Below are 26,786 nucleotides of genomic sequence, written 5' to 3'. Positions count from 1 at the left end.
GTTGGCATTTGATGAGTTTCTGACAGAGAACAATGGTGTGTGCGCGCATGCACGCACACGCACGTGCGTACATGTCCCCGTTGTTCCCCCCGAGTGTGTAAAGCCGCTGCCTCTGCAAATCGTCTCTCCCAGTAACAGCAGCTGCTGATTTGTGCTGAGTCACACATAAAGTTGCCTCTCCACATTAACACGTTAATAAGCTGTCACCATGCGTGTGAGCTTCCTTGCTAAATTGGAGTACAGCAGCTTGACACCTCTGCAGTCATTATATACCTGCTGCATCAGCATAAGCAAAAATATCAATAAAATATTAATGATTTTCAACTTTACCAGTGTTTGACAGCTTTTTTCCTTATTTAATGCTTTAGCCATGCAAACGTTGCATTTTTTTAGTGTACGTTACTGAACAGATTTAATATGTTGCCTTTGTTGTTTACATTGCACCTTACAGAAACTGTGTGCATAAGTCTGATCATTCAGTTTTGATGAATACATGTGGTCTGTAGCATTATTTTGTGTTATACAGTACATGATGCACAAACAGTTGCAACTCACTACCAGAAATCATCACTAAAGTGTATCCTTACAACAACAACAAAAACACCAAAACACACAATTACCACTACTACTACTGCTGCTGCTGCTACTCAACAATCCTGGTTGAGAATTATAAAACCTAAAATCATTAATGATCACACGGAATAATTACATTAACTAACTTGGCACAGCCACCAGTGCTCAAGACATTAACTTGAAGAAATGTTACACTATTCTCCAGACCATACAACGTCTTTACATCAAGCGGATATACTTTCAAAAGATGGTGTGTGTGAGGCCAAAAAGTTAATTGAAAGTGTCAAAAGAATTTACAAGTTCTGGACCATAACAGCGCTGAACATTTCCTTTTGTTCTCATAGGACAAAGGGACAACACATCGGCCAATAAATCCAGGCATTATACAGTGCATTGGAACACCAAAGACTGTGTGGTCTGTTTGTTTTTTTTAATTGTGATTTTATGAAAATCTTTATACTAGGTGGATTAAATATGTTCCAAAATGAACATTAACAATTGACATTACAAGCTTTTAGTTCTTTTTGTAATCGGTATCAGTGGTCATCGTCCCTAAACCAGTATAGTATGTTTAGTATGGTAAGTTTTCATGTTTTTGTGTGTGCACTGTTTGCATAATTGTTGTTTTTAAGAAGACCTTTTGTGCTGAAACTTTAGCAATGGCCTGCACCAAATAACAGACCACCTGAGGTCATCTGTGAGGTCTGCAAGTCCTCTAATTATTAAACATTCCAGAGCACTGCGAGCGTCTATGCATCCTGTTTCCTGTTACACCTTAGCCTGAGATGCCTTATTTTGCGTAATCATTGCATTGCATGCATTTCTTCTCTTTTTTGTTATGTGCACTCAATTTAGTTTAAGCTAATCATGCCCACATAGTCTTTATATGGAAAATAGTCCATCCATTTATCCTCAGTTACTTTGCCCCATGTCCGGCCATGTGGTTGTAGTAAGTTGAAAATGCCGCTAGGTGGTAGTAAATCCCCACCGGTGGCTGTTATTAATGCCAATTAAACTATCCAGTCGTGTCGCTCTCTGTTCGCGCTTCTTCTTCAGCTGAGCTCATGGGAGAAAGGTGTCACCCTGACTCCCTCGGCCGTAACTTTTGTGCGACTTTTTAACTCGGCTGTCTTCCTCTGGCTGGCCACAAAGTATTATCTCTAAGGTCAGTGAAGAGAAACCACCCATTTATTTGAACCGTTCGCGCTGTGTGTGTGTGTGTGTGTGTGTGTGTGTGTGTGTGTGTGTGTGTGTGTGTGTGTGTGTGTGTGTGTGTGACGCGCGGAGAGATCTAGGAAGTAACGTTAGTCCAACTTTTCGACAAGGACGAGACGACGCGGAGACGTGAAGCACCGACTCAGCTGAAACTGAGATTTACACCAGACGTAACGTCGCCGAACTGCCGAGGAACTAACTTTTATGTCACTGTAACTTAGTTAACACACCTTTTTTTTGGGAGGCGGGGGGGGACGTTCAGGTGAAGGTTGTGGGATTTATTTTTTCCCCTCAACGTGCAACGCGTTATTGGAGTTGTCAACGCCAACAGAAGCCTCCTTCAAGAGTTGTTGGTTTTTTTTTCACCGCTGATATGACGACTTTATCCCTGGAAGGTGAGGATAATTCTGACATTCTCGCAAAGTGTTCAAAAATAGTTTTTAGATTTACAATTTCGATGGTTTGTTTGTTTGTTTTGCTTTCTTTTATTTATTTATTTATTTATTTTTTTGAAAGTCTACGAGGTTCGTAATTGCTACAGCAGCGTGCAGTTCAGCTATTGGGTTGAATCAGGGAAAACTTCATTACAGAAAAAAAAATACTTCAAATCGTTGCAATTAACAAGTTGGCAGTTGACTGAAATGCATCGTTGGACTTTAATACCCACTACACATTCTTTAATTTGAAGTAAAATGTGCTTTGGCTCTAATCTTTTCCGCGTCTGTTCCTCTAGTTGGGTCTTGAGAGTCGGGCCAGCGAGTTATGCTGAAGCCTGTCTGTGTACCTGCACATCACAATGAGCACTAGAGATGAGGCCGCTCATGCCCCTGAACCAGATCACAAGCCCCGCGTCGTGCAGATCTACCCCAGACTGCTCCAGGACACGGCTGCCTACCTTCCCCTGCAGGTCAGCAGCGGGGACACGGCCAGGACGGTCATCCACAATGCCGTGGTGACCCTGGGCTTGGATGCCAGCAAGACCTACAGCCTGCTGGAGGTCCGGGAGAGCGGTGGAGAGGAGACCCCGCTACAAGCTGGTGACGGCCTCTTGGAGCGAGTCCGACTGTGGCCGCCGGAGGCCCAGAAGTGGCACCCTCAGACCCATGGCTACTACTACATCCTACAGCAGCAGGCCTCCGCCCAAGTCGGAGGCAAGAGTGAGGACTACGATGACCTGTGCGACTTCCCAGCGGTGACCGAGGAGGGTGTTCTGGAGGCTCTACGCCAACGCTTCTACAAGCACAAAATCTACACCTACATCAGCAACATCCTGCTTGCCATCAACCCTAATAAGTTCCTACCCCTTTACTACAACCCCAAGTATGTCAAGATGTACGAGAACCAGCCGCTGGGCAAGCTGAGCCCGCATATATTCGGCATAGCAGACGTGGCCTTCCGCGCGATGCTGAATCGGCAGGTCAACCAGTGCATCGTGATCTCAGGTGAGAGTGGCTCAGGGAAGACAGAAAGCTGCAACTATCTCATCCACTGCCTGACCGCCCTCAGCCGGAAGACGTACTCGTGTGGACTGAAACGGACCATCCTCGGAGCAGTGCCCGTGCTGGAGGTAGGTCGCTGTGATTTCAACATGCACCAGGTGACGCGCAAAAGGACTCACGGGAAGGTGTCAAATCACATCACTTTAATACGAACTCATCAGCCTTCTCAAATTTTGTCACCAGCTTAAATGTCAATATTGGAACTTGTTTGAAAGACTGAAAGGAGACCTAGTTGCACTGGACCCCCAATTAGAGGGTTTACCATTCACAAAAGTCAAAACATAAATGTAAAAATGTATATAGCCACTTATTGAGCTTAGATGCAGAAAAGCAAGTGGTTTTAATTGATAATTATTTAGTCTAAATTGTGGACCGAAAACAGTTTGGAAGCCAAGAGTCAGAGATTCCTTTAAACAAAGCTGATGATGATCCAAGCATCTTAGAAATTTGAGGCATCAAAAACAAATTCCCAGTTTAATATTCATAACACTAGTTGTTGACTTTTGGTCTTATCAAATGAGACTTTCCAAAAAAGAAACACAGCAACTGAAAACAGGTGGATTCCCTGTTTTTTACTATCATTACTCCACTACCTCAGTTCCATTGTCATTTAATGTCTGCGTTTTCGTCATGGTTGTACCACACTGACAATGGTGATGAGTATGATCACATGACATTTGAAAAATGTATTGATTGTCTCTGGCTAAAAGCCAGTTTTAAAATGCATTTTAACGTCTTACTTTAGCTGTGTTCATCATTGAGACAATGCGGAAGGGACTAAAACTGGTCCTGCATGTGAAACCAACAGTTTCACATGTTCCCAGCCCTGGGCTTTGACCCCAATGGCCAATTATAAGATACCAGTAACCAGATGAAAAAGCACAGTCCGGGTGGTTCCCATGCCTTTTTCAGAGAAACCAGGGGCATTGTTAATTCCTTGTTGATGAAAATGTTTGTACAACCAGTTTGCCACAAACTAACCTTATTTGTTTGACTGGTTGCATGCCATTAAGTGTAAATGATGCATATCACCATCTGTTGTGGCTTAGAGGAACTTACTTAACTTTCTCACTTGACTCTCTTTTACTGGTATTCTGGTAGAAAGGAAAGGATCAGATTTTGAAAACAACCTAAATAAGCAAGTAGTACAGCTTTACATAATGAACTGCCTGTAAACCTTTTGGTTGATCCAGTTATCAGGTTTCCCTTTGACATGCACTTTTGGTTTCAGTTCTTGAAGCTCGTACATATGGCAGAAGTTTAAATTCAAGCTGACAATGAACAAGACCTTTTTATGGAAACGCTTGAGTGTTTACACAGCAACCAAACCCAACGATCACATTGACAAGTGTGGTGGGGAAATGCTCGGTTTGACTTCTTTGTTAAATGTCACAGTGTTGTGCATTAGAAAAAGCCTTGTTGTGCAAGGCAGGTTTTACAAATATTTCCAAATTCTTCAGGGACAGTGGAGGCATTCAGGTGTGTCTGCTGCACTCAGACCTCGGCGGTTATGGTTCCATGAAGAGACCAACTGCTCACCCACGCTGTTTTTCTGATCCAACCCCCACCCCTGATCAGCCACCATACACACCCATTTACAATCTCTAGAGGCCAGCCGTCCTGAAAATGTAATCATCCACTCTCTAAACAAGTCCAACTAGTTCCTCCTTCAAATACGCGACAGTTTGGGAATTTTTCCTGGTAGCTTGTCCGTGGAGCATTTCACAGTTTCGTGCTTTCGTCATCATATCCCTTTTTAAAGGGGCCGACAGGCTTGAGGGTCTACAAGCACTAATGTCTTGTGCAAAGTGTGAATGTTAATAATGATCAGGCCAGGACTATGCTATTTTAACACCAAAAAAAGAGTGCCTGTATGCTGTTTGGGGTTGTTCTCGTCCTGCTTTCTTGTCAGTGTTACTCAGACGCTCTACAAAGGTTAATTTGCCTGGTGTGGTATGACCGCCACTCACTCTATTAAGCATTTCCTCTTTTTAAAAGAGTGGAGATAGCAACATATTTGACTATCTGGGGGTGTGGGGGGGAAGTGCAAGCAGCTGCTGATGGTTACTGATTGCTGTGGGTGTTGGTGATCATAGAACTGAGAGCCTAGCCTCACAGTGGGAATGTGCAGGGCGTTGGCTTCAAGGGAGCACCAGAGTAGAGAGAAACAGGAACGTGTCAAAACAGGCTCAGCCAGGTCCCCGGCTAAACCTGCGCTGTAAATCACCTCCTTGACTCACACAGACACACTCTTCCTAGCCCTTTTTCCACCGGTGCCCACCTACATTTTGGGAGAGAATCAATCTGTTGGACCACTGATCAGCAGTATGTCCCATTTGCGTCCTAGTTCAAGTCCATCTATGTAAAATATTGTCCTCCCCAAGTTGTCAGGCACAACCGTGAGCTAACCGTGGCTACACGCAATCTAACTGTCGCTGTGTCGGTGTTGTTGGCCAACAATTCCCATTGCTTTGCTGTCATTAGTTGTTTAATGCAGTCTTCAGCTTGTTCTTTGCCAAGCGCATTTCTTCATGCGACAGTTAAGTCTGCAATACAATGCAAAGACACAATGGCTGTCATGCTGTCCTATTGAAGACCATCACGTCCAAACACCACAAAAGTGGATAAAGACGGTGAAATGTCTTTGCCACGTTGTCAATATGTGTTCTAGGATATTGCACAATGTGTTTTGAATATTATTACATTATCGCAGATGGAGCAGACCAGCTCAAAGCGGCTCAGGAGATTCTAGATCCAGGGTTAAAAGGAAATTAAACCGAATGAGAGCGCTGCGCTACTCAAGACAAAACCCTTTTCTGTCATTTTAACACGTTTAAATTGTTCTTATTTCTATAAACATGAAGGCCTCCAGAATGAGCGGTGTCTCATCTTTTAGAAGACGATGGTTCACAGATTTAATTTGGTTATGAGAAGAGTTTGGCAACGAGCCTTTGACATCGAATTAAAAAACGACAAAGGTGTCACTTGTGACAGTATGACAGCGCCACAGTCATGAATTCATCAGATGAGTTTCTTTCTTACCACCAAGTCTGTTATGTAATTGTATTCTATTGTGTATCTAGTTATTGGCAGGCAGCAGTGAGTGATTACATCAGAAACTTCCAAAGTGGACAGTTGTTTTAACCGCATACATCACAACGCTCACCGACCATTTGAACCATATTGCTTCTATTTGGAAAGCCACAAATTGTGTAAACCCTGTCAGTAATCTCATCAGATCTGACCATTGTGACCACGGTTGTTGTTGGGGTTTTTTGGGGGTTTTTTTTCACACGCGTTCTGTTTTTTTCCTTCCCTCTAAGGCAAAGCTGTGTGCTTTACATGGAACTTTGGTAACTTTATGAATGGACTAGCTCCACCTGAACGTCTCATTGATCTTTTCTCTGTCTCTTCATCCTCGCTGTAGTGTTCAGACACTATAATGGCTTGTTTTCGCTCTTATCACATATTAAAACATATTTGCTCCCTTTTACACTAGTTACGCATGTCTGAATACATCCGTCACTGTATTTACTGAGGTGCACAGGGCAGGAACATTCCAGACAATCCGAGTCTACCTGCCAGCGAGCTTGCGATCAGTACACTATGCAGGTCTTTCTCTATGTCTGCAGAGACATAACTGAGGCCTGTTAAGACAAGACCCCGCACTGGAATGAAGGGGGAGTTAAACCATTTTGACGTTGTCACTGGCTTTGTTTGGGTTGCTCCCTTTCTTTGTGATACCTTCAAACTTGGGAAGCACAAACAGATCCAGGATCAGCTGCTGCTCATATTTCCGTGTTGACTTTGCAGGGGTGTTTTTTTAATTGTTGTTAGGCAGGATTCCTAGTTACTGTCTCCAATGCAAACAACAGCAATGATCCACGAAACCATCAGATTACTCATTGTTTTTTCTCTGCTCTCATTGGTCAACGTTGTCATCAGTTATTTTACTATGAGGCATCTGTTTGTGAGTCTTCCTGTGCCTCCGAAGTTTTTCAACACAGCTCCTTTGAAAGTCTTTGAGGCTCTGTCCTGAAATGTAGCAAACGTTGTCTTTTAGACCGTGGGATGAACCGCATTGCTGCCTGTGCTGATGAATAAACAAGACAAAAACATGTCATGTTCAAACCAAAAGTGAGTTAAACTTGCGGCAGAAATGTGGGAAAACAAATGAAAAAAACTCTTTCACTGAAAACTCCACAAAGATGTGTGTGTACCTCATTTTCCTGCTTAGTGCCGATAGAGAAGTTTTCAGAGTTCCGTCTTCTTGCAGTTGACACAGAACCATGGCCGATTGCAGAAATCGTTAGCCTATTAGCATTAGCATATTTGAACGTTTTCGGAAAACTAGAAAAAAAAACTATTATTATTTTTATTTTAGCAAGCCCATTGGTAAAGTTGGGCAGATATCACAACTTGGCCAAAGAATGACTTAGGCAATGATGCTATTAGGCTAACAAAATGTTCTAGGATATTGCTAGAAGTCAAGTTTGCAGTTGCTAGCACTTCAAACTGGCTTTTAGTAATAGGTTTTATTGTATGAGTTGTTCTGGTTTCTTTGTTTCTTCAGACTACTGGTTGCTCCCTCCAAATAGTAATTGCTTGTCTCCACTTTGGGCTTGTGGGGTGTACCATGGGGTGACTGGAGCATCTTTCACATTTTTCGGCAGTTGTTGTTGACCAGAGATATTTGCTATTCCGGGCCATTGTACTTGCATTGAAGAATATGGTTTGTTTTCTTTGTTCGATGTCCTTCCAACATGTTCTTCAAAGGTTGCTGTAGAAACAGTCCCCTGTCTTGTACTAACCAAAGTGATTTATTTGCTAGTAGCTCTGTAAGCATGTAAAGTGTTTAGGTTTGGGTGCCAGTGCCTGTGAGAAACATGTCTACAAATTTGACAGTTTATTTTAACACAAACGTAACAATCTCCCTGTGTCTTACAGGCCTTTGGCAACGCAAAGACTTCAGAGAATAACAACTCCAGTCGCTTTGGGAAATTCATTCAGCTCAACTATCTGGAGAGTGGTGTCATGCGAGGGTAAAGCATCATGATTCATTTTTCTCTCCAGTTTCTTGACATGTTTTGCAACTTTGTTTCATAAGGTCACTACGTTGATTTCGTCACAGTTGTTTTCGTCACAATTGTTTTCGTCACAATTGTTTTCATGTTAACCCTCTGCCACAGCAAAGCTTCATTTTTGTTTTGTTCTTTGGTTTGATGTCTCTCTCCTGTTTTTTAATTTTTTGCAGGGCAGTCATAGAAAAGTACCTACTGGAAAAGTCCCGCGTGGTATCCAGAGACAGCAGTGAGAGGTAGATAAAGGACGCTTACAGAATCACTATAAATTCATAACTTTGGGATCACTTTAAGTCCACACTTTTAGCAGCTAAAAGTGTTTTGGTTTTGTTTTTTTGTTTTTTTAGCATCTCTATTATATGTTTATTGATTGTGTATTCATTTGGTATAAATGAATGATTAGGCTTAGAGTTAACCTACCCAATCAGTCACTGTGTTTACGAACTTCTTTGTGATGTGTATTAAAGTGTGAACACTGCTTTATAAATGACACAACCACACAATGCTAAACACATAAACAATATTTCCCTCTCAATGTGTGGCTTTGAAATCAATACTTAAATGATTAAAAGTAGGCTTCCATTGTTCACAATATCTATAATATTAATCCAGACACCGTATGCAGAGAACAAAGTCCTGATTGATTGTCACGGTGCTTTATGGCCTCCAGGAATTACCATGTGTTCTACTATCTGCTGATGGGTGCCTCCAGAGAAGAGCAGGAGGACTTTCATCTACTAAGGCCGCAAGATTATCTCTACCTCAAGCAGGTACCTGTGATTCACACACCTTGTAGAAACAGTTGTTATTGAATCTGTTATTGAACAGAAAGGGTAAAGCCAGCATGACACATAGTGGACCCTACAAATAGCGTTCAGGTTGTTTTTTGTTTTGTTTTGTTTTTGTTTTGTTGTTAATTTAGGCCTATTAGTGTTCCATGAAATAAAACAAATATAAGGCTGAAATCAGTGTAATTCAGTTATTTTCTAGATGTTATCTAGATGTTTTCTAGATTATCTTCACTTTGAAAACAGTTTCTGTTTGAGCAAATGATACCCACCAAGCTGGTGACTGTAAGAATCCAAGCAACTTGGTGCAGTTTGTCCCATTAACAATATTAAATGTTGCAACTAACAGCAGTTCTCCGTGTACTGTTTTTTATTAAGAATACAAAAAAAATATTTAAAAACACAATATAAAATGATTTGATTTTGTGTGTGTAATTACATCTCTTCATGCGTCACTCCTTAGGACGACCTGCATTTAGATGAGAAGACACTTGAACAGGAGTACAAGAGGCTCCAGCAGGCCATGGAGATGGTTGGATTCCTGCCCTCCACCAAGAAACAGTATGCGCGATTTCCATGATAAAATAAGACAACTGGAATGCTGTTGGAGCAAGTCAGACTAGCCTGACGTGGTCCGTTTAAAGTGTTTCATGCAGATTTACAAGAGGTTTACTCAGATACTAACACACAGGAACAGTCATACACAGTCGGTATCGTTTTAGCATCCATCTGACTGGTCTAAGCACGTGTGTGTACAGATGATGAAATGTAAGCCTTGTTTGTGCACAACCCTGGCTTTGTGATTAGGAAACAACCATATTAGCTCAGACTGAACCACACAATAGTTCTCCAGCTAATCAGTAACAAAGGAACCAGTTGTACTGCAATCTAGCTCTGTTTTGCTGCCTTTGCCTGCTTCTCTACTTCTTTAATGACCACTCCCACAATGACCTTAGAGCTTCTACCTCACCAACTCAACATACAAAGTTTGTTTGTCTGCAATTTTTCACTTTCCCTCAATTGTTTTGGTCAAGACACTCTGCATTCTGTTGTGTCTCTTTGCTCGTGTACCTTCATCGTTCTTCGTGCTGCTGCTCTGTGCATGCTCACCCATTGATTTAGGTGGTTGGAGTCATGAACAAGTCCTTAAGGAAAAGTTGCATATGTCTGATAAACAGTCAAACCATCCGCTTCACAATATGCTATTCTCAAAAAGTTAGTGCTATTTAAGTTTTTGGGTTAAATGTTGATGAAAAAGCTCATCGTGCAGTAGTATCATATCACAAGTAGGGCATTTCAGTAGAAGTATGCAGTGCCTCAACCAAAAAAACCTTCTTAACTTGGCCTTTTTTATCAAGTGTCTTGGTCTCATGGCGTAATAATTTGGTAGGAGTGTTTATATAAACTGTTATTGAACCACAACATTCTGTGGTCATTGTTCACAGATCCAACATTTGTGTTGCATTTAACAATTGCATTCCAAAGTTTAAAGAAGGTCGAGTCTAAGTTCACCTGGAAAGGTTATAGCACATTATTTTGTGCGTTCATTTGTGTGCATTTCATTCAAAAGCCAAACATGCAAGTGAGTGCGTGTTTGTAAACAACTGTATTTTTGCTAGTGTTTTAGGTTGGCAGCGACGTTTAGATGTACAAAGCACACCTAACTATCTGTGTTGACTTAAAACTGATTTAGACTGTATTTCCATGAAGAATCATCTTTAGGATTTAGAGAGTAAGTGATACAAAGGTTACTGCTGTCAGACACAGTAGTGAACTTTCCGCACATTCCCGTTGTTTTGGTGGACCACATGTCATTTTTGAAAGGGCTCATAAGGTTATGATGTTATTAAAGCTGAAATTTAATTCATGGCAATCCTTTAGTGTGGTATATAAAATGGAACTTTTGTCTGTCAAGAGTTGGTCACTCTTTTTTAGGGTGCAACCAATGAGATCAAGCTGGGGGTGTCCCTGTGACAGAGACAAGGGAGAACTAGTCCAGTTCTTTTCTTTGTGTTTCTCATATGAAAAAAATTCAAAACAGTTGTGATCTGTTTCTGATTAGTTGCACCGGAAAATAACACATGGGCTTTGTCATGGACCCAGAAAGTAGATAAATTCTCAGCAGACCAAGGGCACAGGTGCATTGGAGGACGACACCACCTCTATCAAACAGTAAAAAAAAAAAAAAAAACGTCATTTGCATGTCATTTGCGACGTTGTTTTGAAGCAGTATGTAATATGTTGCTTTAAATGTTGCATTTCTCCCATCCAGCTGTGCTGACCTAGAACACCGAGGGTAGCTGATGTGGCTCTTGGAGTTTGGGCTTTCTGTACCGCTGTCAATAACATGTACCAGCATGTCAAGTCAAGATGGAGCAAAAATGCAGCGAGCAGGTCGATCATTACCCGACTGCTTACGGATAGGGAATAAAAGCAAAGAGCATCAACTATTGATGCTGGTCTAATAGAATAAATAGACCAACATCAATGACAATGAGCAATGACATGCTTATAAGTAAAAGACTCAAAGGACACAAAATTCAGCTTTCAGTTTCCAGTGTGTACATAGGAGGAAATGCCAGTGTCTGGAAGGAATGTAAGGAGCATGTTTCTTAATCAAGAGGCAATATGAAAACATGTAGCATGAAATATTTGGGAGTGGTATGTTGTACTTGGCTTTGTGCATCCATTGAAGAAAAGAATGTAACTCAACCCAGGTGAAATGTAAAAGAAACAAAGACCACTTATCGTGTGTGTGTGTGTGTGTGTGTGTGTGTGTGTGTGTGTGTGTGTGTGTGTGTGTGTGTGTGTGTGTGTGTGTGTGTGTGTGTGTGTGTGTGTGTGTGTGTGTGTGTGTGTGTGTGTGTGTGTGTGACGCGCGGAGAGATCTAGGAAGTAACGTTAGTCCAACCTGTGTTTCTCAATCATCCACAGCATATTTTCAGTCCTCTCCGCCATCCTCCTCCTGGGAAATGTTACATACACTCAGTCGGAGGACGCAGAGGTCCAAGAGATCGGACCCACTGAAGTTCTGTCCAGGGTGTCCGACCTGCTCAAAGTATGTCCCTGACGAGCCACTTCTGCATGTGCCAGCAAACTGATGATATGCTGCATGTTTACCAAGCAATGGGCTTTTACTGAACCATGCTGACTCACTTCTGAGCGCAGCAACTTAACCTAGAGGGTGTCATGGTTACACCTAAAATGTTTTTGTGTTGTTGAAGAGACTTTGGAGTCTGTCCTGTTTGTCATTTCTAGCGCCAGTGATGTGTTTATAATGTGCTGCTGTGGAGTAATTATGTAACATGATTAATACTTGGTTTCAGGTGAAGGCCGAGCTGTTAGTTAAGACTCTAACCAGGAGGAAAGTGGAGACTGGCAGTGGCACTGTGGATTTACACTACACAATAGAGGAGGTATAGTGCTCAATTTGCCAAGTTTTATCTACTTACCTTTTTTGTTGTTGTTTATTCTTATTAACTGTTAAACAGGACGCGTTGGAATTATGGCATTGTTGTACTGTATTCGACTTTTAAATGGATTCAACTTTAAAAGGATCTCACTGGATTCTGGATGTCATTCCGTGTTCATAGGCCTCCGCAGCACGAGACTCCATGGCCAAGTCTCTGTACAGTGCTCTGTTTGACTGGATCATCCTGCACGTCAATCATGCCATGCTCAACAGAAGAGACATGGAGGAGTCGGTCTCTGTAAGTCACACGGGGCTGCTTCGGCTGCACTGGGAAGTAAAACAAACTCAAAAACCATAAACGTTGGCCGGGTTCTCCAGATCCGACGCTTCCTCTGATTTGAGAAGAATTCTCAGTCAAAAAGGCGGCGTTGACATACGAGATGATATATCGAGGCAACAGCACACGTCCAGAACAAACACACAAAATAATGACAGTCATAAATTAAACATTAACACATGGTCACATGGAGAACGATGCAGAAAACACGACACACACTTTCATTATTTTATTGTTTTTGTTTAGTTTTTTTTTTAGTTGTCATTATCTGCATTTGTTGCGCACCTGAGCGAGCATGCGTGTGCTTGTGCATGAGCCGTGCTTCTGCGCACCTCTTTCCAAGCACACTGTGCCGGCTGGGTGCACAGTAGGCGGCGCTCACACTAGCCACGTGTACCATATTGTGTGGTTCATCCGTGCTACGAGGCACGGCAAGGGTTGCCTAGTGTGAGTGCACCCCTGGATATGGCAGGTGGATGTGTTTTTGTTGCACCCAGAAGCATCTTGGAGAGCGGTAGACTGTCTCATATGGACATGCAGATGTGGGATGTGTGCAGAAAAATAATAATAAATGGCTGTCATGATGATCATTTTATTTATTATTGTTTATTTTTCTTATTTCTTGCTTGCTTTTGATTAATGCTGAACAATATAAATTAAATATATTAAATAGATTGTCAAAGTACATGCAATGCGCTGTTTCTGTACCTGTGAGAGTTTGGTTTGAAACTCCACTGACCAGGGAACCCCAGCTATCATCAGTTTCATATCATTTGTTTTATCTGCAAGATAAATAACTTGATTTTTTTTTTTTTTAAAGTGTATATGAATACACTTTAGATTTAGTTCTATCTTCTGTCAGTATTTCAAACTGGCTTAACAGACAATATCCCACCTGAATCGTTGTAATTTGCACTTCTTTGCTGTTTTGCATGCAGTGTTTGTCCATAGGTGTCCTGGATATGTTTGGATTTGAGAACCTTCAGAAAAACAGCTTTGAGCAGCTCTGCATAAACTACACCAATGAGAAACTGCTGCATTATACCAACCAGCGCATCTTTAAGCTAAAACAAGTAGGTGCTGTTGCTTTTGTCATGACACAAGTACCTGTGTTTAGTATCATTTGAAGCACCTTACAGTTTAATGTTCTGTTTTATTTTCACATGAAGAAAATAATCAATAGTAATGAATTAAATGATCTGTGAGAAATGAGCTGCATGCTTATTTCAGTTGATTTTGTTTTCTGCTCTTTGCTATAAGGGACTTATTGAAAGTTGCAGACATTGCTGTTGCTAGTGGCTTTTTTGTGTCTTTACTTGCCTGTATGTCATTGAAAGATTTCACCACAGTAAGAAATACAGTTACATTGAAAAGCCTCAGTAACCCTGTTATGTTGTTGTTTTCTAAACATTTCAGGAAGATTATGTGTCAGAAGGCATTACCTGGCAAAACATTGATTACTCTGACAACACTGGCTGCATTCAGCTGCTCAGTGAGGAGTCCACTGGATTCTTCGATCTACTAGACCGGGAGAGCAAGTAATTAACTGTACTTTTTACCAAAGGGGTTACCTGAAATGATGGAATTTATGATAGAAACTTGTTTTTGCAAGTGCTTGTAACTCTTATTTTCATAGCGTTTTTCAAAAGTCGAAACAGACGCGCTTATTACGAGTCATTGCGTCACTGTTTCAGCTGTCTGCTTCCATGTTTGTCTCTCTTGACGTGTACTTATTATTCTTTGTGTGTCTCAAGGCTTCCCCAGGCAACAGATGAAACCCTGTTGGACAAATTAAAGCAGCAGCATCCGGGCAACTCCTTCTTCGTCCCCTCTCCAAATGCAGAGCTCAAGTTCATCATTCAACACTATGCTGGGAGGGTAGAATATAACATCAAGGTGTAGTATATTGTTCCACACTCTAAATGATGCTTTCCCAAATGAACCCCAGCAATTGGGCTTCTCTGTCATTTTGCCCTGCTGGTTTCACTTAGTGATGGTCTTCCATGACCTTCTTTGATAAGCTACTGTGGGAAAATCCTTGAATATCCCAGTGAACTAGCTAATGATTAAAGCACCCCTCCAGTGAGACAGTTGATGCACTGTGAGTTCCAAATAGACAGGGCCAAAATTCCCGTCTTGAATGTGGTCAGCCAGAGTAAAAGTGGACAAGAAGCAGGCGGCAGCGTGAACATGATTATTTTTCTCCTTCAGGATTTCTGTCAGAAGAACACGGAGCACATGCGGCCTGAAGCTGTGTCACTCCTGCGCAGCAGCGGTCATTCGTTTGTGCATCACTTGGTTGCATCCAGTCCAGAAGCTCTCTTCAGGTGGGGAGTCCTCAGAGCCACGATTCGCATCATTGCAGCGTTCAAGATCATCGGACGCAGGCGTGCAGAGCTAAGTAGGTTGCTTTAACTCTATGAATCCAGACTTACTCAGCAGCTAACCCATCAACAACACCATTTTTATTCAGTTTTTCAGGATGTATATATATATATATTTTTTTTTTCACTGAGTTGTTGTGTTGTCACCTTAGTGGCTTCGAGAAGAAGCTCACGGAAGTCCCTGAAAGACACAAAACGACTCAGCAGTACTGTTGACCGACTGTCCAGGTAAATTCTCTTGAACTGGTGCTGATTTTCTCATTTGCTTACCTGTGTCCTCCTTATAGTTCATGTCAAAACAAAAATATCTAAATGTATCAGTTCTGAAGTGATCAATGTTGCAATACCTTGATCTTGATTCAGGTGTGAATCCCTTGCATAAAGCAATTCACTGTTTGTTGAAATGCAAAATCCATATGTAGTCAGAACATATTTATTAGTTATTCCACTTCACAGACTAAGAATAGCCTCTGTTGTCATTGTATTTTCTACAGCAAAATTAGAGAGGTGTTTTAAACTGAAAGCATGAACTGGTGTTGTGTTATTTCTAATATTCCCAGTAACAGCCTGACTCTGGACTTCTCCTTTGATCACTCCGATGACGTGCCGCTTGATGTGTTTGAGGACATCTTTGCTAATTATGAAAATAAAAAGTGAGTGAGCAGTTTTGCAATGTGGATAAGTGTTTCCATCTTTTGAAAAATAAAAAATCTCCCCTATTTCATATTAGAGTGTCACCAACTTTATTAATGGGTTCACATGTCTTTCCACAGGAAAAGCAGAGGTGGGCGACAGAAGCAGGTCATTCCAAAGGTACTGTCAAGGTGTTTAAAAGCTTATCAAGACACCACAAACATACAAGTCCTCCCCCGATATTTGCAGATTTTAAAACTAAATGCAGTTGGGTTTTTTTTTTAACAATTATTTTGTCTCCTGCGTTCATGCTGCACCTCTTCACAAGTGTCATCGCATTTCGCTATTCATCAAGTGCAGATTTAGAACACACTGCTTGGTTTCCCTTTGTTTTTTGTCCTCTTCTAAGCTCACACACTTTGTTTTCTTTCATCAAACAGAACCTCATGCGTTTATCCTCCCTCCGACATACTGTTGGTCTCACTGCACATGACCGAACGAGCAAATTCATCTTCCACCCTCATCGGAAAACAAAACCTCCCACTATTAGTTCCCAGTTTCAGGTTAGTCCTGTCTCCTCCAACATAATATGGAATATTAATGACTTTCACTGACTTTTAGTTATCTTATTGTGACCTTCAATTATAACAACATAACGGCTGCCAACTCCAAGTGCACATTTGTATCTCACAGGCATCGCTCAGAAAGCTGATGGGGACCATAGAAAAAGCCGAGCCTTTCTTTATTTTCTGTATTCGTTCCAACGCACAAAAGGTGAGATCTTAAACAAGAATCCATAACTGATATATACACATAATTATTATGTGAACTCCCTCGCTGTGGGATGAATAACGTTCCATCCGATCTCATCCTCACACCGTTACAGAAAGAGCTGCATTTTGATGATGAACTTGTGCTCCAACAAATCAAGCACACTGGCATCCTGCAGATTGTTCGCATCCAGAAGTCAGGATATACTGCCAAGTACTCATTCAAGGTGTGCAGTCATGTGGTGAAGAGATAATTATATTTTATATATATATATGTATGTATTTTTATTTATATATGTTTTTATATATATTTTACTTGCACTTCTAATTAATTTTGCTTAATGGCAGGAAGTCTTCGCCACGTTCCAAATATTGTTTCCAAAGGGGGCAACAGAAACTGCAGAGCTCATCAATGAGCTCTTCAAGAGGCTAGAGATGAACAAGAGCAACTATCAAATAGGAAAAACTCAGGTAATTATTTGTTAGCGTATCTGATTCTTGCTCCTGTGACTTCTTTCCGAATTTCAATGCAGATGGCACATCTTTACACATGTGCCATCTGCATGTCTACATTACATTACAAGAAATAGTGTTGCAGGGTGAGCATTGCATTGAGCCGGAAGAAATGACCAACTATTTACATGTTCCATATACAGCCATAAAAGTCAGACGTGACCAAAGCAAATGTGACTGTCATTAGCAGGGGCTAATGCTGTCATCATATGCACATGTGCCTTTCTTTCAATCAGGTGTTTCTCAAGGAGAAGGAAAGGCAGCTGCTCCAAGATGCTCTCAACAAAGAAGTGATGCGTCGCATTATCATCCTTCAGCGCTGGTTCCGAGTCTGTTTGTTAAGGCTGCACTTCCTGCAAAAGAAGGATGCGGCTTTTTTAATACAGGTACTATTTATAGTCTTCAATTGAAGATAATTAGAATCGTTTTAAGGAGGTTTCTAGCCTCAAAGAAACACCCTTTTAATTCCAATGTTTTGCTAATGTTATGCTAAATTGGTTTGGTGTGCCATGAAAGATTCGACTCCTCAGAGCAAGCAGAAAAAAGAAAAGAAAAAAAGGTAGTGTTGCGCAGTTAAACACGGGAATTATCCAAACATTCTTGGCCTGTTTCAGCGGTCCTGGCGTGAGTTCTTTGAGAAGAAAAACAAAGCTGCCACAGTCATTCAGATAGCATGGAGGAGTTCCCTGAAGAGGCCTACAGAGGGGCAGGAGAATGATGAGGATGCATCTGGCACCCGGCCGGGCCGAAGCAGGTAAACAGCTTAGATTTTATCCCTGGAACACGTACAGTGGTAAAGTTCTTGGCGATTCCAAGTCCAACGTTGTGGTTTTTACATACTGTGACAGCTTGACAAAAAAGGAGTTGAAGAGGCAGCAGTATGTGGAGCAGCTGGACTCGGTCAACAGCCAAGCGACGCAGAGGGCCAGGAGCCGGGAGAAACGCGAGGGCAGAGGATCCCCTCCGCCCCTCAATAGACCCTTCTCCCTCCCACTGGACGTTAAGGTCTGCAGAGAGGAGCGCACAGAGGAGCGCACAGAGGAGCGCTCCACCAGCCCCTCCAAGAGCCCACTTACACGCCACAGAGACACTGAGGGCATCGATAAGAAGGTGGAGAGATGGAGGGAAAGACAGAGTGATGACTCGAGTCCGGAAATGAGGCGCCGATATAATCCTAAGAAAGATGATTTTAAGTAAGCCTCCTAAAGTCCTGAACACTTGTTGAAGTTGTTGTAAAAACAAGGAGTAGACCGTTGCCCTGCTCTTATTTTGCCCTCTTACACAGGCTGAAAGGAAAGTCCATGTCTGCAGACGAACTGTCCAAGACCACATCGTCAGGCTCTGACAGCTCCCCCTCCATCAATGAGGTAACCTGAGTTTGCTTTAACCAAATTCTAAATTTTGATCCTGACACCAATCTTCTTTTTTTCCTCTATATCATTGACATTGTTGTATAGCAAGACAGTACATATTGGCATTTCATATGGCAAGAGTTATTAACCTAAAGAGAACACATGAGTTGACACTTCTTACGCTTCAAAAAAAGAAAAGGAAAACCCCTGTCGCTCATCACCTCTCCTGGCCTGATTAGGTCAGGGTGCGTTACCGCAAGAACCCCAGGCGCAAGCGGCGCTTAGCCTACGCCCGCAGCGGTTTGATGGTAAACTTTGGGGGGTCCAAGGAGAGCGAGTACTGGAGCTTTCCGCTGCCTCCCATCAGCCCCAATGTGACTGGCATGAAGAGCTCGGCCAGTAGTGTGGATGTGCGGGCTCTGAAGGTCAAGGTACTGGCCGAAGAGACTTTTATTTTTCCACCAACCGACGGCTCTCATCTGCATGCAGGCCTTGCATGTGTATGCCCCAAAATGTTTTGAATGTTGAATTGCTCTGGAACTTCCTGTTTTTGCGCAGCTGCCCAGCACAACAAAGAACAGAGCTGCCGCTTGTGTCACAAAGACGCTTTTTTTTGTCGAGGATCATCGCTGATAAAATTTGGACTTTTGCCAAATTTAAAAATAGGTCAGCAGGTACAGTTTAGGGTCTCAGACCATTGTGTGTTTTTTATGCAACTGTCACTCCCTTAAGTGCTTGGTAGTTTGACTCAGAATGTTTTAGTAATTACTTCACATGCATTCATTTTTGTAAAAAGTGTAGTTAACAAAATATAAAAATAAATGCCTTGGGGATGATGATAACTAATGTTTTTCACAATAACCCAATATGAAATTCAGGACTGTCAGAATGTATCAGTATCATCACTAATTTAACTGACGCACCCTTGGTGGTTTTATCTGTTAAACTTGAGTCTCTTCTATGGGGATTGATTTTTAGGAGCACACTCCTAGTCATTTCAATAATCGTTTTCTATTCAGTAACAACATTTAAAAGTGGTTGTGAAATCAGGAGTGTGTTGGAGGTGTCTTTTTTTTGCCGACATACACACCTAACTCTTCACTGATACTTACTAAAACAGCAAGGGTCAAAGGTCAGCTGGTGGATTGAAGCTTTGCAAGATACATGGAAAGGACGGGAGGGTCTCCTACTGCTCTAATGCTGGATGGTATCTGCTCTCTCTGTACTGCGGTGTTGTGGTGGTGGGAGTGGTGGTGCAGCTGCTGCAGGGGGTCGTGGTGGGGAAGAAGGACTTGGCACTGGCTTCTCAGCTCTCGTCACTTTAGGGAATTTGTAAGTGCTGAACTTTGACTGAGATGTTGTCCATATGTTGGCACTGTTGCAGATGCAGGTAGAACCTGACGGGTCAAGGTTCAGCCTTCCAGCGAGGAGCCCCGACGACGAGTCACAACAGCAGGGGTCGAACCAATCGCAGCTCACAACGCCTGAGAAGTAAAACCAGCTATTCTTTTCAGAGTGAAAGTGTTCCTCGAGAACATGTAGGCAGGATGCTACATGGATGCATTTTTCAACTGGTACCTTTAGCTGTATGAGTCAAGCTACTCCAGTTAGCTTCTCAACCACAAATTCAGCTACTTTGATGTTGGTGCCATTACAAAGCCAGCTTTGATTATTAGCTTTGTTGCAAACTGCAATCCTACAGTTCCAAACCCGGGCAATGAGAAATGGACAAATGTTTGAACTGTTAGTCTGCAGCCATGACTCATTTTTCACCCAAATGTCTGTGTACACATTTTTTGTGAGTTAGAGCCACAACATGTTTTTTTCACTATTGTTTTAATTTCAAGAGTGAGTTTTCAAGTTTTGAGCAACTCCTATTCAATGTAAATCTCCACTTGTTCCTAATAGAAAATTTTCCTTCTGCAGGGTTTGGTTTCTTACCAGATTCCTGAAAAAGCGAGCTCTTAGAAATTCACCTAACAGTGACTCTCCAACTTACAATACAGGTAACTAAAGGTGTTGAAAGGATTCCTGACTGGAGTGGAAACCATAATTTACAATATATATACATTTACAATTTATATATAACTGATGGTCTAAAGGGTGGAAAAAATGTTTGTCAACAATTTTTGGACCAGAAATCAAATTGTATTATTATTATTTTGGGGTTCTAGTCCATGAGGTCATAATAATATGACCATTTGTTTTAAAAGTTTAAAGCAAGTGAATGTATTTTTTAAACTTCCAAAAATGTTAGTCTAATAGTGCACTTCTCTGTTTGGCTGCAGTTACCTTGCCAAGATACACTCCACATCCTTACCACAGGCCAAACCAGGACAGCGAAAGCATCAAGCGAAATCCCACCATTCGAATTAGCAGGGCCACGCGAGTGATGGAGTCAAGCGCGTCCCTGGATCGTGAGATTACAAACCCAAAGGAGCTGCGGAACCTGGATGAATTTCTTGGCAATCAGGTGATGACAGCATTTTGTGAAAAGCTCATTTTTTCACTTTTCTTCTTGTGACTCACACACCTCCACTCTGAAGTAGTCACTGGAGCATAACAAGCGCTCAATCAATACTGCCATGTAGAAGAAGGAAGAGATATACAAAAAATCTCAATGTAATAGTCAAAGTCAGTACTAAATACTGTATAAGATGAGGAGCATGAAAACTAAGAATTTCATTTATTGCTGCAATGGATGAAAAAAAATATTCACATGGGTGCATTTTTGCATAAGAGTTTGAGAACTGCTGGGACAGACTATGTGTTTCTCTCTTTTTGTCCATTAAAGACAAATAATTCTTTCTTTTACCATTCAGGTGAATGAGCTGCGAACCAGAATAAAAGAACTGTCACCTACAGAAAGTATCTTCCTCACAGCCACCATGCAGTTCAGAGAGACCATTAAAGGCATGTACTCACTCCAGGTCAGTTCATTATCTTTCCCTTTGCAACATGAAATCAATCTTGAGTATAAAACATTAATAGGAAATGGCCTTTATCTCTAGCATTTAAACACACTGTAGGAGAGGTTTCACGACGGCAAAGCCACTCACTCTTTTTTTTGTTTCCATGCTTTTTGTAACCGACAGAAGCCCCAAATCGCATACAAAGTTCTGATGAAGGGTTACCACAACAAAGTGAACACACTGGCAGCACACAAGAATAAAACAGAAGTCACCCTCGTGATCAACTTGTTTCAATCTGTGTTGGATGGCTTCATTAGGGGCGAACTGAAACGAATGGAGGCTGAGCCAGCCAAGGTTAGTGTGAAGACTTTGGTTTGCATAGATTTGAGTCTTTCAAATCTCACATTTTGGATGTTTTCAGGCTACCAAGACAACGAAGAAGAGGAGGAAAAAAGACAAATGCGTAAGCTAAATATCCCTTGCTTTTATTTTGAAGATTTCCCTTTTTTGCATCCCTGTGAATTGTCTGCACATTTTTCTCCACAGCCTGATAGTCCTCTGGATCACCGGTTCAGCACGTACCAGGTGAACGTGATGCAGTCGTGTGACTTGTGTGGCTCCTACATCTGGGGAATGGAAAGAGCCTACATGTGCAGTGGTGAGTGCAAAAAGGAGTAAAAACTGCAGTGTTCTAAAGCATAATTGAACAATAGAACATAGACATACTGTACTACTGTAGCCAACCATGCATTTTTGCCTTTTCTGTTTCAGCTTGCAAGTTAATTTGTCACAAAAAATGTCTGAGCAAAATCATCACAGACTGCTCCACGCGATGTGCCAGGAAGGTAAATGGCAGTTTGAATATTCTGACTATCACTATAGCATAACAGGTCAATACAATGGGTCTTCAACTTTGTCTGTGGTCTCTCGTGTCTATATTTGTCTGCTTTTATCAGGATGTCAACGAGCCAGGCTCCCTTCACTTTGGGGTGCATGTGTCTAACCTAACCAGTAAAGCCGACCCTGTGCCCAAAGTGCTCGAGATTCTGCTGATGCACGTGGAGATCAACGGCCTCTACTCGGAGGGTATTTATCGCAAGTCTGGCTCAACCTGTCGAGCGAGGGAGCTCCACCAGATTCTGGAGACCAGTAAGTCACTTCTCTTGGATTGCACCTGGTTTAAAAATGCGCCAAGAAACGTGTCAGGAACTGGATGTAGGCAACCCCAGTTCAATGGACAAGTCCAAATTCCTCATAGAACATGTTGTTTCCTTTTCCCTTTTGCTTCCATGTTAGTGTTTACGTCATTGATTTGGAGCATGCCATACTAAAATGTAAATGCCTATTATTTCATGATTTACAGCAGAAATACACTGTTTTATTTTGTTTTTATCTGTCTTAGTCCCTTTATATTGCAGCCAAATCTCTGAAGTTGAGCATTAAGGAATAATTCTGTGTTAGTAGGACAATTACATCCATTGGCATCAGGCCATGTTGGCTTACTAGTGCATAATATTTTTTTTCACCACAGGTCCTGAAGCGTCATGCCTGGATAACTACCCCATACACACCATCACAGGTCTTGTTAAACGTTGGCTCAGGGAGCTGCCAGACCCGCTCATGACCTTTGACCTCTACAAAGACTTTCTGCACGCAGTTGGTAAGTTTGTTTTAGTCAAACTTCTCGGCAGCAGGAGGAGTCCTGTTTAGTTTATATGATATAATTCTCTGACGTTGGATGATGTGTTCATCGATCACTTTAATAGTAGAGGGCAACCAAAAGGTTGAGCCAGGCTGAATACCTATCTGTCTGTGCATTGAGTTATCTGTCTGCTGCAGTGGCCCTGATGGTTCTAAGACAGGAGGCACTTTGTCTTTCTCAGCTTGTTTAGTAAAGTAATCCGCTATTGGCTCCTGCATTTTCACGCAGGCTCAGTGACTCTTTAGAAACCTGAACTGACAGTGACTGTTTTAAGCAGCGATGGCCAGGAAACTAGCTGTGGCATCCACCTTTCAAATTAATACACTGGAAAATGTGTTTGTTTCAATGATTTGTCCATAAATGAGTCAACAATCAGGAATGATTTTTTTTAATCCACCCTGTAAAGTTTTTGAAGTTGACTGATCTGTACATGTTCCCAGAGCTGCCGGAGAAAGTCGAGCGGTTGAGGGCAGTGTATCAAAAGGTTGATGAACTTCCTCCTGCTAACTACAACACATTAGAAAGACTCATCTTTCACCTTGTCAGGTAGGAAGCTCTATGCCACCCCCTGTGTGTTGTTGGTATTCTGTTTGTGTGCTAAAAGCCAGTGGTGTTGACTTGATTTTGTTATTTATATTTTCTTTCTTGTCTTTCATTTTCACAGGGTTGCAAAGGAGGAAGAACACAATAAAATGACACCAAACTCTCTTGCAATTGTGTTCGCTCCGTGTGTCCTGCGTTCACCTGATGTCGGCAACCCCTTACTTGGTCTACAGGATGTGTCAAAGACCACACTGTGAGTCATGCTGCACTCCCACGCCTCTCTTTTGTCTTGTTGCTGTTTTGTTTGGGTTGACTTGCTGAATAAGTCAAAGCCTCGGATTTCTTTTTGCGTTGTGGACAAATGCAAACATCTGATATATTTTAGATGACCTTTTTTCACATGTTGGTTTAGCTCTCACTCTGTTGTCTGCAGGTGCGTCGAGATCCTGATCTCTGAGCAGCTCAGACGCTACAATGAAAAGATGGAGAATATACAGCAGCTGGAATATGCCGAGGCACTGGCTGTCAATCAGCTCAAATTGAGGAGACAAAACACGGTTGTTATAACTTTTGTCTTGTCACCAAGAGCACGATTTACACCCCTTTCGACACACAATGCTAGAGATTTGGGTTTTTTTAAACATGTTTTGCGATCAGTCAGCATCACACCAAGAAATACGATTTGTAACATAACAATGCTTTGAAAGATTTTTGAATTTAGAACCTTTTAACATCTTTCCTGTTTACTTTAATAGTTTTCATCACTTTTTTTTTTTCATTCATGAACCTCTACCCTATCGTTCCTTCAGATTGTTGAAAAGCCCCCAGAAGTGGACAGTCCTGAACAAACAACTTCAGATGAAACAGAAAGGACGCTGATCGACAGGATCAAGTCCATAAAACAAGAAAAGTATGGTTGAAAACAAACTTTTCTACTTTTATCTTTGGTACAAATTATTTTATGTGCAATAATCAATAATTATTATATAAGGTTTAAAAATTCCCCCATGTCTTGTCCTTCTCAGGGTGGACTTGGCCTGCAGGTTACCTGAACTGGAGCAAGAGAACTCTGACGACAACCTGGACTCATCGTCATCAATGAGCTCTGACAGCCTGGACGACCGGGAGAGTTTGGACTCGGAAGGTCAGTAGAGAGGTAAGGTACCGTCACCTTCCTCTGAGCTTTGGACTAAAAAAGTCAGTCATGTGGAAATCAAACAAGTGTTAACGCTTTTGTTTTGTTTACCAGCAAAGATGAGGCTAAGATTGAGGACGCAGAGACCTGAATGCCCTCCGAAGCCTCCTGACCTGGCGCAGAGAGTCAGAAGTCTGATAAATTTGAAAAACAATGAGGAGATCACACCAGAACACAGGACAGATGTTACCCAATCCATGTGCTACTTGCCCAGCGATGACACCACCTCTCCGACCAGGAGGACACAGATCACCAGCTCTCAAAAGGGGAGCTTTGATGATCTGGATATTCCATACATTGATGAGGACGAAGATCTAACCACAGGATAATGCCACCGTTTTCTAACAGTTGGAATACCCTGTGCTGATGTGTTATGACAGTTGTGTTGTTTAGAAAGGGAACTGTGCACCTTGTTTCACACACAGTTCCTTCCTTTTTTCTTCAGAGCCGCTGTGGAGAATAATGCATCATGAATTTATGTATATTTAATTTGAGATCAAATGGATGATGCTTTTAGGGCCTTTATAACTCATCCTCAGACAATGCTCAACTTTATGGTAAATGTAGACATATTTCAATATTGTACAGTTCACCCTTTTAAAATAAATGTTTGGCTCTAAAGTGGTGGGATCACCGTCATGTTCTCTAGGAGGAAAGAGGACAACACAGGAAAATGCGAAGGACAATTCCAGACACTTTGACTCTTGATTTTGACCTCAGTGTGAAGTTCAAAAGAGGTTCTGTTGTTGATGTATGCAAGACATAGCACAATGTTGTATAGGAGATTCAGAGAGATGTTTTTGTTCAATGTGGACATTTTTGTTCATGTGAAATGTTTGTTGTTTCCTCCTTTACATTTCCTTCTGCTGAGAAACTGCTGTGAAAAACCATGGATTCAATATACTCATTATAGGAAATTACCGTGTTGCAGCCTGTTGGAATGACTGAAAATACTTCCATCTCACTGTTCTTGTTTTTTTTTCTGTGCATGCATGTTGATTCAAGAACAGTATTTAATTGTGCATTTTATACAGTATAAGAATATTGTTCCCAGCAATGGACAATTTGGCAAAAAAAAAATAAACAAACTACATTGAAAAATCCACTTTTAAAATGCTAAAAAACATTTAAAAAAAAAAAAAAAAAAGGGAGGGGGGGTGCAGCTAACCAATTAAAAGTTGACAGCATCAAGCGTTCTAACATTATATGACATGATGGGAAGTATTATAAACCTAAACAGGAAAAACTGACACTAGACAACATGTGATGAAAATAACTTACAGCTTTATTATGGAATTAAAGTAAAAGTGATTTACAGCCCTGCGATGTCCTGACGACTTGAGTAGGATGCACCCAGCCTTCACCCAGTGACAGCTGGAGGGTTTAGTCCCAACAAACCCATGCGACCCCCAAGTGTAGGAGAAAGCGGGTATATAAAGTGAAAGAATGAAAGCTGATTTACACGAAATCATATGCCAATAAACTATTACTCTATTTGTAATCGACAACGTCACAGTTTGGATATTCTGGTCCCGTTTGGAAATTCTGTTTCCCACTTTAGTCTTTTCTGATCCCTTCCGTCATAGAAGAGACTCCATTCTGCTTGCCTGCTTTGTTCTGACTGGTTATGTATAAAAACCCCTGCTTGCTGCTCATCCCCTGCCAGATTGTTATTTACCTTCCTGCACTCAAGACTGTCATCAACCTTGCCTGCCAGACCCAGACTGTCCTGCCTGATTCCTGATTCCTGATTGCCTGCCTTTGACCAGCCTGCCCTGCCTCATTCTTGATGTCCTGCCTGATTCCTGATTAAAGACACTTTCTCAACTTAACTTGTGTGTCAGCTGTACAGCAATTGGGTCCTAAACACACCCGTT

At 41.7% G+C, this 26,786-nt stretch overlaps 1 protein-coding gene across 3 annotated transcripts; it reads left to right on the top strand.

The window, feature by feature from the left end:
* The first annotated feature begins 1,615 nt into the window (after positions 1-1,615).
* On the top strand, positions 1,616-26,224 carry LOC142885437 (myosin IXb). Of its 3 annotated transcripts, XM_076021871.1 has the most exons (42): positions 1,616-1,738; positions 2,051-2,183; positions 2,522-3,355; positions 8,235-8,329; positions 8,542-8,604; positions 9,039-9,138; positions 9,620-9,717; positions 12,091-12,214; positions 12,483-12,572; positions 12,750-12,866; positions 13,844-13,978; positions 14,322-14,443; positions 14,660-14,801; positions 15,117-15,306; positions 15,442-15,517; positions 15,850-15,942; positions 16,063-16,102; positions 16,363-16,485; positions 16,616-16,696; positions 16,809-16,919; positions 17,041-17,163; positions 17,442-17,591; positions 17,820-17,959; positions 18,054-18,398; positions 18,491-18,572; positions 18,797-18,988; positions 19,942-20,048; positions 20,484-20,563; positions 20,846-21,030; positions 21,380-21,487; positions 21,653-21,823; positions 21,891-21,932; positions 22,016-22,127; positions 22,241-22,314; positions 22,426-22,618; positions 23,001-23,129; positions 23,612-23,717; positions 23,836-23,967; positions 24,148-24,271; positions 24,524-24,624; positions 24,740-24,858; positions 24,964-26,224. In XM_076021871.1, exons 3-42 carry the CDS (start codon positions 2,585-2,587, stop codon positions 25,236-25,238), a joined length of 5,661 nt encoding a protein of 1,886 aa, XP_075877986.1. In that variant the 5' UTR covers positions 1,616-1,738; positions 2,051-2,183; positions 2,522-2,584; the 3' UTR covers positions 25,239-26,224. The 3 variants fall into 3 exon arrangements, with proteins under 3 accessions (XP_075877986.1, XP_075877989.1, XP_075877988.1); XM_076021874.1 differs by lacking the exon at positions 1,616-1,738 and having other exon boundaries at positions 1,769-2,183; positions 24,740-24,870; positions 24,964-25,099; XM_076021873.1 differs by lacking the exons at positions 1,616-1,738; positions 18,797-18,988 and having other exon boundaries at positions 1,771-2,183.
* Positions 26,225-26,786: the final 562 nt, after the last annotated feature.

This window comes from Nelusetta ayraudi, unplaced genomic scaffold (genome assembly GCF_046127955.1).
Source record: "Nelusetta ayraudi isolate G7.1 ecotype Tasmania unplaced genomic scaffold, CSIRO-AGI_Nayr_v1 ptg000011l, whole genome shotgun sequence".
Classification (NCBI taxonomy): Eukaryota; Metazoa; Chordata; class Actinopteri; order Tetraodontiformes; family Monacanthidae; genus Nelusetta; species Nelusetta ayraudi.
This window is presented reverse-complemented; position numbering and strand designations above follow the sequence as displayed.